The sequence below is a fragment of the Homalodisca vitripennis genome, chromosome 2 (genome assembly GCF_021130785.1).
Source record: "Homalodisca vitripennis isolate AUS2020 chromosome 2, UT_GWSS_2.1, whole genome shotgun sequence".
In the NCBI taxonomy this organism is placed as follows: domain Eukaryota; kingdom Metazoa; phylum Arthropoda; class Insecta; order Hemiptera; family Cicadellidae; genus Homalodisca; species Homalodisca vitripennis.
This window is the reverse complement of record NC_060208.1, coordinates 109,554,074-109,566,870: the sequence shown is the minus strand read 5'-3', so window position 1 is coordinate 109,566,870 and position 12,797 is coordinate 109,554,074. Positions and strand designations below refer to the sequence as shown.

Below are 12,797 nucleotides of genomic sequence, written 5' to 3'. Positions count from 1 at the left end.
ACAAATAAAAATTAAGAGGCTTTGGATGTACTGTTGGCGAATATTCATGACTGGAAATTCTGAAAAGAGTAAATATGTAGGGTATCTGTTGTCCCTTTTTAATATGGCTTTAATTATACTTCTTTGCGCAACACATAGTGGCTCTAATACATTTGCAGAGGCTCCACCCCAGGCAAGGATCCCATACTGCAGCAAGGACTGCACGTATGCGAAGTACACAATCTTAAAATGATTCACAGTCAGCACCCGACTGAGCTGTGAAAAAGTATATATAAGTTTTCTTAAGTGATATTTAATGTATTGAACATATGTATGGAACCCATGTAAATTTTTTATCGATAACAACACCTAAATATTTATACTGGTCCACGCACTCAACAATGGCACAGTAAAATGGGCAAACAACACAGTTTCTTTATTTACTAAATCTTGGAGATTGGTAATGCATCATATTGTAATAATATGATTTTATATGAGGGGCATTCATCTCTGAGAAGAACTATGAATCGAGCTTTAATGAAAATTTCTAAGCTGAACACAAGAAAGGTAAATTAACAAAGTGGTAAACGCATGTTCCTTGATTTTCCAGTGTATGATCGGAATAGGAATGAAAAATTTAGAGCCATACTCATTGAATGAGACCTCTCCCACCTTACTACAAAACTCCACAGTCTGAATTGTTTACATTTCCAAAAAGAAAGTTAAATTGCCACACACTTTATATAATTGAATACATTATAAGAATAATATATCCATGTGTTTGTATTTTATATGTTTAGTACTTTTCTATTTTTGCAGTTCTTTACCAACAGCCCATCTCACCGAATGTGTTCCCTCCACTGCTGATATTCAGAGTGCGAGAGATCCGGTTCAGCGCAGACCCGTTGCTGTACTCCTGGCTACTCTACACTCCCACTTCTGCCTTCCCCTCTCACCCCACTGTGCTCATGTCCCACAAGTCTACAGAGTAAGTTACAGCATTCTTTTATGTAATACAATTCAACAATTTTTGTCTAGAATTATACAAGTAGAGTGTATGCTAGTTGAATATTTCCAGAAATAAGTTCCTACCTCTTGCAAAAATTGATGAATTCAAAGTTATTCTCGTGCTACCAAAAAGTCACACATGAATTTTGACTTCACTTTTAATTTTTATTACAATGAAAATTTGTCCAGGAAAATGTTAAAAGATAGAATTATCAAGACATAACAATTTATTAGGCCTATTAGATTGTTTTTGTCAAAAAATCTATACTAAAAATAAGGCTGATCATAATAAGTAATGACATACTTAGTTATTTAAATATTTATTATTTAAATTGTATGGTATCTATAGCATATCTTTTAGTATTTAGGAAGTGTTGAAGATGGCACTTATATTGGCTATTCTTAATTCTGTCACTAAATTGATAAACACGCTGACCAATACTGAAAAATTTTATTTTTTGAGGCCTTTCAACAGCTATAGAAAATTATTAGTTATTGAAAGGACTCATAGAATAAAAAGTTATCAGTATTGGTTGGTGAGCTTTTCAATTTAGTGACTAATTTCAAGATGTGTGTTAAATTAGTTTAAACATCTTTAGATTAATTTATCTGAGATGTAACATTTCATAAAAATGCTTCTTTTCTTAAAACATTTGCTAAATACTTTTCACTTTTAATATTTGTTCATATCTCATAAGATATTGATATAAGAGGTGCGTCTGAACCTCACAACCAATGAAAGTGACACAATAATCAATCACACATGATGTTCCAGCTCCCTGAAGTCTCGCAAGGTATCGGAGAGCAGCCTTAGCAGTTACGTGCGCCTGAACCCCACAACCCATGAGAGTGGCCACAGCTCGTCTGAGAGGGAGACCACCCCCTCAGGCCATCCCTCCTCTCAGCCTCTGCTTGATGGTGTGCAGACTGTGCCTGTTGTGGTGAGCATCTGGGCGTTGAATTGTTAATGAAGGAATGTAATATAATGTCATTGCTTTTTTTCCAGAAGAAAATACAAATACAGAGATTAATCTATTCTATTCTATTCCAAATTTTTGTTCCAAAAAACCAATATTTTGGTCCTTCAAAATGTATTACTCTTTATTGACAACCCAATAGTGATTTATCAGTTTTTAAATTCTTGATTCTCAGTTTCATCACTTTTTTTGGATAAAAGGACTTGGAAAATGTTGGTACTATTAAGTTGGCAATTGTCAAAGGGAGGTTGTGTTATTAAGAGTCAGTTGTTTGTTTAATATCAAATCTAACCTACAATAGTTTTTATCTGCCAATTGTTGGTCTATATACTGTGATTGATTGTGGTATATCAATTGGAGAACCTTGTAAACTTGGTCTATATTGTGTGATCGTTTATGCCGTATCAAGTTATTAATAAATTGTGTGGCAAAGCAAAATCCTAGAATGTGTCTATGACAGCTCAATATAAATGTGTTTTGTGCCACAATTTATGTATCTCAACATACTGGAAAACTTCTGTTGATTCATTGGTTTTATAAATATGAACAACAAAGTGTGTCTTTCTAATATCAGAAAGATGACACACCACCACAACACCACAGTTACATGGCCATCTCGCCTCTGACCTGGTACCTATGAATTACTTCCATTGAGGTTTCATTAACACTGAAGTGAATGTTCCACTTCTACCAAACACGCAGGACCTTAGAATAGAATCTATGCTGCCATTGAAGAAATTACTTCTGATTTGCTAAGATGAATGCAGTGAAAAAGTGACTTCTGAGATATTTCTTATCGCCTCACCAATGGCAGTTCCACTGAACCAAAATTTTAAGTGTTTTACTACAAAACCTTTAATTCTTTAAATTTTATAAATAATTTGTGTATGCTTTCAAAGCTGTTAAAGTCATGTACAAATATAAATTGACACTATGTGTATTATGCACAATTTATGAACTGCTCTACTGTATTATATACATGAGAAATTTTACTTTAACTTTACATGGAAAGGTTCCTGCTGAAAATGTGTATATATCAAATGTTTACATTTTGGTTTTTTTTTACTTCCCTCAGCAGTTTGGGAGGCTCTGTTCATTACTGTTAGTAGTAAGGTATCTTATTCAATGTTCTGTGGTTGGCAGCCCTTGGCAGACCGGGTTGCCAATTACTATCCTGTTTGGCGCACTATGATTGTATGGGGTGAAGTGAATCAAGTGGCAGTTTATCTGCCGCACAGTAGCCTGGCAGCCTCTACTCCACATAGCATGGAGGAAGGGCTTCGGGCAGGACTACGCCAATTGTCACCCCCTCTTCAGGTGGCTGTGGTCCGTCTGCCTTCTGTCATCCTCAGGTGTGATAACCACAAGCAGGCTGGTCAATTATTTAATGAACCATTGCCAATCCGACTGCCTCCTGCCATGTGGAACACAGGTCAGTACCTCTGTTTCTCTCACAATTTCTCAAGAGATCCTAATGATTAGGGTGTATCACTTGTAATATCCTACTACTATTATTACTTTATATAAATGGTTAAACTTAATTTGTATTCTGATGATTATAGTTAGAAATAACAAATAACTCAGTATGATATAAATGTGAACTTCAATGATGATAAATTAATTGACATACAAGTTTGAATTTTGAAACAAGATGGAGGATACAATAATGGTAAATTTTTAAATACAGTTCTTAAATTTTAGGGCAGGGTGGTCGTGCTGGCTTAATGAAATAGAAATATTGGGGTTTTTTTTTTAATAGAAGATATTGTAATTTTGAAAAATAATTGTTGTTAAATTTTAATCATATTAATTTTGAATTATTAGCCAAATCGAATGTTCTTGGGTTTTATGTTCTTCCAATGAATCACTATTAAACTTAAAAGGAATTTTCTCACCCAATGTCTGTCTTCTGCTTCTTTGTACTTCAGTGATAATAAGAATTTAATAAAGTAACCTTTCAAATACTGCTGAATAAATGTAACCAGTTTCTTTATAATAATAATCTATTTTCACTTCTTCCAGATCCCTCTCTCCTCTCCACCTTTCAAATTTCTGCTCTCTTCACTCTTCAACAATCATCCCTGCACACTGTATCACTGACTTTAGTTCACTTTATAACTTTTGAATTTTACATGTAATAAGGTGAATTTTGATTAATTTTGATATATTTAATTTTGTATTTATTATTGTTTGTATTAAAATTTGAGACAATTTATAAATAATTATTCCTTAATTATTATTACTAACAAATTTCCAAATTAAATTAGGCCTAAGTATTGAAATGAATGTGAGATGGGCGTATGAAATGAGTCATTACACACTTGTGAATGATTATGAGTAAATAATGTATGAAACGAGTGAAAATGTCCTGTGTGTCGAATTGTTTCTTCAGTAACTGACACACTGAACCCTAGTCACGTATACAAGTGCTGCTTGTATAGTGATTTTTGTTGTACCTGGATGTCACCAAATTGGAAATAAACCATGTTAATATAGCATATAGAAAAAACTGGAAAAAATTTGAAAATTTTATTGTAGAACCAGGAAAGTTACAAACATAATTATAAAGGGAAGAAGAACTAACTTAACAAGAAAATAATTTGAATAGCTGTTTGAATCAGGAACTGATCAACCTAATCCCATTGTAATTTTCAACCTGTGTTCCTTTAAACTTAAAATGAAGATCAGTGACATTTGGATGATGTCATCATTGAATTGTTAACTGACTGCATCAGTAATGCATGATTACAGCTATGTATTTGGTGCTATGAATGCTTTTCAAGTTGTTTCTGATACCGGTTAGTCTAAGGTTGACTAGTGAATATTGAAGTTGATCACTGGTATGTCACTTTATGTCACATGACATCATGGTGTTTCAGACTGACTACAAACTTTCAAACAATTTGTGACCTGAATCACATCATTCCTCATGTTTATTTACTTTGTAGTCATATAATGTAATATTTTTTGCAATGTACCATCTGAAGGGAACATTTGAAATGAAATCAAATAAAGGCCCAAATTACACAATGCAAATGTATAACATAAAATTACAATATCGCAAAAAAGTTTCTTCTCAGTCCTTGCATAGTACATTATTTTTTTTTAATTGTGCCACAAAATAAATTGCAATACTATAAAAAACTATTATGAAATTTCAGAAATAGGTTTGCTTGACCATCAAACAATCATACGTGGTGATTGTTACGAACAGACATTTTTAGAAAAAAAGTAAATCATTGTTTCCCAATGTGTTATTGCAAAAATTGTTCATTTTGCTAATGGTTGAATATCTTTTTAATTTGTCAGATTCCAATTTGATATATTCAAAGAATTAAAAAGGTCTACTTGAACAATAACGTTTACAGTCAAACCAACAGCACACTTTGTAAATTTATGGCAAATCACACATTTACCATTTTTAACCCCTCACACTGATATGATACTGTGTCTATTGGATATTAAGATTACTTGGCACACTAAGTATTCTTTACCGGTAGTTTATATACAAGACTTTTGAATTTGTTTAATGTATCAAATTAATCTTGAATATCTATAAAACTAAAAATGGTGGTAGATGCTGCTCCCATAAGATATTTTCATGCAAAAAATTAGCTTCAATGATCTAGATATATATTTGTGGTCTCCATTTTTTATCTGTTAAGTTTGTGTAGAAGGCATTGCAGCAGAGTGGGTAGAATGTAACACAGATTAGTTAATGAAACCTTTAAAAACAGATTACGAGAGTTCTGAAATTCCATGTTGTTTGTGATTTTATCTACATTGGGGAAAAGAATATTTAATATCTACACAATTTAGTGAGCATACTATGCACATGAAATATCGGTTATATTGGAACACAGTTACCAAACTAAACATGAAATAAAATTCAACAAAACAAAAGTACTTGCAAAAATGCTCTATTGTAATACAAATATAATATGAGAAACCTTAGAGACAATAAAGATAGAAACTTACTTCAACAAATAAGTTATAGTGTGAACTGTGTAAGTAATGTTTAGATGCAATGTGAACTTGAACACAGATGTTAACTATAAATATTTTCAAGTTTTGTTATGTAAAATGATGTGAATGTTTAATCACATTTCAAATTTGGAAATATAAAACACAAATTAGGTATTTTAATTGCTAAATATTATGATTTACTTTTTTTACCTAAGTTCTCCAGAACCTACTCTTTTTCTAGTACAAAAGTACTCCCAGGTTTGTTTAAATTAAGATGTAAATTTAAAGAATATATATTAGTTTATTGTTGGAAATTAACTTTTGCTCAAAAATTTAATTACACACAAGGTTATTTGTACATATTTGCATATTTATCTAATTAGAAAAATGACTAGTTTTTTTTTAAATTTAAAAATATCAGCTTGTGTGATAGAACATTATGATTTATGATTTAAATGTAGATATTCAACTGAAAACAACTACTAGTTTGAATTGTAATCTATTGAGAGTTTATACAATAACAATATTTCCAAGGTTTTTTTTGTAAACATTATTTTCTGTTATAATTTACTTTATATTTTCAGAAAAAGACAATTTCCCATGGACTCTGACAGTGTCAGACCTCCATTGCTACACTCTGCACGGTTCAAATCGGTTGCCTCTCCTGAAACCAGTTTCATTCAACTGCACTATGGGTACAGCACCCAAGATGTCTGACCGTCAGGTTTTGTCTTCGTTGGCTCTTTGTGTGCACTTGGATACAACACCTGTCAGTATCAAAATATCTGGCGATCAGGTACAACCATTTCTATTTATAAAGATGTATTTTACATTAAATAATACAAGGTTGCCTTCATGATGCTCAGCATTTGGTTTAGGAATATTGTCACTTTTTCACATGACATGTAAGCTATTTGTGTTTAAAAACAACATTCTTTCTTTTTAGTGAAATTGTTTTACAAGAATTTTCAGTTTTAACTATATCATACACAAGAGCTTAAATTAATATCAGCAACCACAAGAAATCTTCCGAGCACACCCTTGTGTACTACCCTTTTTTACTAACTTATGTATGCAAATGATGCTGTCATTACACTTTCCGGTGTTATCATGGAAGCTGCATGTTGGTTAATTGTACAGGACACTTTATTCTGGATTCTTTATCAAACATAGACTCAAGCAAATACATCTCAGATCCAAGACAAGTACAAGAAGTACATACTTTACATTAACTTAGATCTAATTAAAAATTTGATATCTTTTACAGACGGAAAAAGTTCATTCATGCAAAAAAGCTGTTACATGCCTCACAGGTACTAAGGAGTATGCTATACAGAAATTGTTACCATCATTCACACAGTCCATACTTAACAACCAAAATATGAAGAAATTCACTACCATAACACAAGATATTCTTCATAATTTGTCGTACAACCTAAACCACCTTAGCTGTACAGTAAAAAGCTAACTTCTGCTGGAGAAATATTGTTCAATCTGGCATCAGAATTGAACATTCCAGAACAACAGCTTTCCCTTCTTTTTAGTGAAAAAGTACATATTTAGAAGAAATACTAAAATTATATAAAGACTTTTTTAAAGAAATTCTTTGCTAAGTCCTGAATCAGGATCTGAAACTAAATACTCATATATAGACATATTTTACTCTACAGGATTTCAAATATGAGTGCTCAGACATCTTTTCACTATAACACTATTTCATAAATGGTTTTAACTGTCAAGTTATAACTCAAAGTGATATAATGAAATTCAAAACTTGTCTGCATTTTTAAGGTGTCCTTAATTGTAAACCTTCTGGTGGCTCAACTGAGAGTACTCAATGTGCTGATACCAGCTGCTGATGCCACCTCAAATGCTGATTCCTCATCTCTCAAGTTGCTCAGCAGTGACGAGTCATCCAACTTCTCACAATCCACTGACATTGCTAGAAGTATGTCATACTTTGTTATCTGTCTGGATAAGTTTAGGAATGTTAATTAATAGTGTATATAAGTGTGAACAAAGTCACAAGTATTGATGTAACCAGTAAGTTAATTGTGTGGAAGATTAAGTTTGAAAATACTCAATTAAATATGCAACAAAACTTGAATGAGTGTCAATAGAAGAATTATAGACTACAAATGCAGATAATAAAATTGTATATATACTTACTTTTTATTGGAACCAGTTTTTTCTTTTAACCCATTGACTACCAATCAAACTCAAAATATTTTTGCTCTCAGTACCATGTTAATTTTAAATTTTCAATGGAAATTGTTGTGGGTGCTTAGGGTTAATTAAAAGTATTAAACCACTATATAACATACTAAAATTGTATTTTACTACCTTATATTTTATGTTCACTCACACACTTTAATTTATTTACAATATGTGTATTTTGTTGACTATACATGTCAGTTAGTTGTTAGTTTTTGTGTGGTAAGATTAAAAAATAGTTCCAGATACAAAGGCACTTTCCATTTTTGCACTTCAAAACTGTCTGTGATATTTTTCCATTAGCTGTGCACACTTTGCAGCATTGGAAAGGCTTCTCTTTAGTTGCAGGAGGTATTTTATTAATAAAATGGCCCCAGTTTCTACTCTGTAGTCTCAGAGGAGCATCACTACAGCCTGATGGTCGACCTCTGCTTGATTTTTCTGGCAACACAACAGTTGTCAAAATTTTCTCTACAATATTCAATCTGAATTCTGTGTGTTGTTTGTTATTAGTGACTAGCTTGTAAACTATAATAGCGCCAAGTAAAGCAACACCAAAGAAATAAAAAAAAACCATTTTGTAGACCTCTTTATACTGCGCTGCATTACAGGTAAAGATGACAGTTTTTTCCTGTCTGTGTACACCTCCATTGAGTTATTTTACTGTATACAACATAAGGTTTCAATGTACTCTTTGGATTTTTCTTCTTTCTCTTTGTGAAACTATTTTTCAGAATCTGACCCTTCATGATAGGTTGAAAGCATTGATACATTTGTTCTATTTTTTCCATTTCACACAAAGAATTTTATACTAGACTAAAAGGTTAATTCAAATTTTTTCACCTTAGAAGATTTCAATTTGTCAGGGACATTTTTCCTGTTGATTCCTAGTGTACCGATGGCATAAGTTGTTCTATGTGTAAGCTCAAGAAAAAGTTTGGGAGAGCTATACCAATTATCCATGAACAAAATTCACCCCATCAACTTTCACACAAATTTAGTACTACCTGTTCACTTACTGAAAGCATATCTGTCTTAATTGTCTCTTTGCCAGTATAAATCTTGAATGTGTGACAATACCCAGTTGCTGAATCACAAACTTTATAAGCCTTGGCTCTGAATCCAGCTCTCTTGAAAGACTTGAATTTGATATAGGCTAGCCTACCTCTTAAAGCCATTAGGCTTTTTTAATGCATATGAACTGTCCTGGTGTAAATATTCATTTTAATGATTCCAAAAACGAACAATCTGATAGTTTCGGTTTTGGGTTTTGTGCCATCAATATTATAAGAGCAAATAACATTTTCATTTCATCCATAAAGACAAACAGCCAAGTCACATCATGGTTATCTCCAGCAGCTAGGTCTATGTCCAAACTATCATTAGCATAATTATTTGTTTCATTGGTAACTTGTGTCCAAAAAGTATTATCCAGAAATTAACACAGAACATGCAATTTTGTGGAATCAGTATTTAGCTGTCTAGCAACAAGTGGATTTATACCAGATCTACCACTATAAATAAAATTATTTGGATAACTTGCAAGTCCACTCTCAAGTTTGAAGGTCAGGTCTTGTCATATAATTTTCTTGAATTTTTTCTTGAATCATCAAAGCTATCATCACTCACTTTATTTTCACTTTTATTGAGTGTATTTTCCACAAAGTTTCTAAAATTCTCAGAAGACGGAATGTAACCTTGCTGCAATGCAAGTTCAAACAGCAACTGATGAAAACAAACAATCAACATATGAAACGGTAATCAACAATTTATTTCAAGAGAGTCGACCAGCTCCAAAACCAAACATGTTATGTTTTATCAGATTGACCATCGGTATGATAGTAAAGACGGATGCCAAAATAATCTAATTCATGAATATTTTAGACTACAAAATTATAAAATTACCGTGACGAGCAGCGCCTATTATTCGTATTACCATTGATAAATAACTGATGATGGGCAATATATGTCATAGGTAGGATATCTCAATGTTACAGCATTATCATAGGAATTACCTTGTTGTGAATGGGACCAAAACTAAGCAACTAATCTTAGGCTGTAAGGAAGCTAGCTTGCATTGAAGAAGCTATTGTTGCCAAATACCTGGACATAACAACTGAGAGAACCTCACTTGGACCACCCAACTCGATCTCCTCTGCAACAAGCTAAGTACCTGCCTATATGTAATTTGCAGGATTAAGAATCTCTATGACTTGGATACAGCCAGTATCACCTATTATAACCTGTTGGAGTCCCATTTATACCATGGCATTACAGTATAGGGGGGTAACTACAAATGTGATTTGAAACAAGTGCTTCTGTTCCAAAAAATTGCTGTAAGAATACTTGGAAATCTCCAATGAAGATAAACTTTCAGAAGCAAATAGAAAGACCTTAAAATCCTATGATTAATCTTTACGTCATGGAAGTTATCACATTTCTACATATGAAGTCATCAAGTACCATAAGAACCGCACAATGACAGAGAAAAATCCAGCTTTGCAGGTGCCATAATGTGGAATGTTCTTCCTTTGGATTTTAAGATGGCAAGCATGCAAAGGTTTCATCATATGCTAAAGAACTGGCTTCTTGATAACTCATTTTACTTCTTAACTTTAAGTTTTATTGATGAAGACAATTATAAGAATTTTAAAATTTTAGAAGAGACATTGTTTACCAGTTTATTACAGTTGTTGTTAACAGCATAAATTGTTTTGTCATTAATTAATTACCCAAATGCTGTACTTATTGTTCATGAATAAAACACGCTGACCTCTGACTTCTGGACATCAAGACAATGCTTTTTTTATGTAAAGGAGTAGTCCATTTTGAGTTTGTTCCACCAGGCCATGCCATTAATCATGCTTTTCATTCAAAAGTTCTATGAAGATTATGCTATGGTTTTTATTATAAAAAACCCCAATCTATGGTAGATAATAAACTAGTTATTTTTGTTTTTGGTAGTAAAAATATATTTCATAATATTGTTTAAAACCTTTCTGTATGCACACATTTTCTAACCGGTTTTTGGCAAAGAATGGCATGGTACCACCGCCTCACACACCTCACTCAATGACCTAGTTGTGTTTTGGAATTCTACTAAAATATTATTTGTTTGGATTCATATTACCTATTGAATTTTAATAATTTCATGTTATTTATGACATAAGAAAAGAACTCTAATTATAAAATGAAAATTGATAGTGTGATTGTCCATTTATATGTTAATATCTCTTATTACATATAATCCATGTAACATATTTGTATTCCTATGTTTAAAACTCGTCAAGGTGGTGGGCCAGTCAAGGTGAAGTTGACAGGCTGGCTGCAGTGGACCCTAGCTCGTACCACCCTCTCCATGTACAACCGGCCATCTCGAACCTCTCCAAACGAGCTCAAGCTAACCCTTGATGTGGAGGATGTAATCCTGTCCCTGGATGCTGAGAGGGTGTACCACAAAGTCAAGTTCAAAGTTGCCACTGCCTCAGTCTGCCATTACATCAGGTGGGTATTTTATAACTATCTGGCGTCCTTCTTGAAAATAAAAATGTAATGCGAGTGTTATGTTCATCACACATATTCTAAAAATAGTAGAGTGAGACCACTAAACAGTAAATCCTCTTGTCGGGATAAGGTTTCTATAAGTGACATTTACTGTCCAGTATCTATTCTAAAGTAGTTTTAAAATGTATGTAATGTATGTTTTGGATTAAAGATAAATAAGACTGAAGAGTCGTTACTTCAATTATGTTTTACCTAGAGCCTTGGATGTATCATAATTTTTGCTGGTATGTTTGTGATACATCCTACTTTATTACTTTGTTCATGGTAATTTGCTCAGTATAATTAAATGTGTTTTCTATAATTTTTATATTATATTAATTAAATATTATACATCATATAATATTATATTACAACTAATTAAATGTTATAAAATTCAGTAGGAAAATAAAATCTTTTTATTTTTATTTTTTAACCATTAGAAAACATACACAACTTAATATGGATTCCATATGCAACACTACAATACAACTATGCCTCCACTCATGCATGTTCCTTTTCTTAACAAATAATTGTGCTTTAAGTATCTTTTATACTTTTAATACTGTCTTTCATATACATGAAATAAATGGTAAGAGCACACAATGTTTTTTATCGTGAAAACTTGACTGCCAAGTCAGCAGTGCAGAGTCATCTGTGTTAAAAAAATTCTTCACTTTACACTTCAGTCCTTTACTTACATTATCCCTGTCACCATTTTCTTAATCAGATAAAACACATCTATGTGGATTTTTTTTTTCTCAGTGATAGTTTATAGTAACTGTTAAGGTATTAAAAGATGCATTATTTTGTCGATTACAGTTGATATTGCATACAAATTAGGCTGACAATTGATTAATTTGGCCAATACTTTTAAAGCTTATTGTCATAGTTATAGGCTTTTGCCTTCTAATAAGGTGATTGTGTTAAATCACTTTGTATCATTACAATTAATTAAAGCCTGGACTACAATATGTAAAATATGGTGTGCACTCTTGTTTACTGTAAAGTGTATAATCACTTGAAACATGACACTGGCCAAAATGTTCTGAACTGACACAAAAGTCAGACTGAACCTATGACTGAGAAAACATGAGCAAAGCTGACCTGGCC

General features: G+C 32.4%; 1 protein-coding gene across 2 annotated transcripts in view; it reads left to right on the top strand.

Moving 5' to 3' along the window:
* LOC124354569 (vacuolar protein sorting-associated protein 13B) overlaps positions 1–12,797 on the top strand; it is a 143,586-nt gene that overhangs the window by 45,304 nt on the left and 85,485 nt on the right. For both annotated transcript variants that reach the window (XM_046805123.1, XM_046805124.1), the window contains exons 18-23: positions 799–967; positions 1,763–1,928; positions 3,108–3,396; positions 6,515–6,726; positions 7,722–7,878; positions 11,435–11,648. In XM_046805123.1, the coding sequence (XP_046661079.1) occupies positions 799–967; positions 1,763–1,928; positions 3,108–3,396; positions 6,515–6,726; positions 7,722–7,878; positions 11,435–11,648 (1,207 nt within the window). The remainder of the gene's footprint in view (positions 1–798; positions 968–1,762; positions 1,929–3,107; positions 3,397–6,514; positions 6,727–7,721; positions 7,879–11,434; positions 11,649–12,797) is intronic.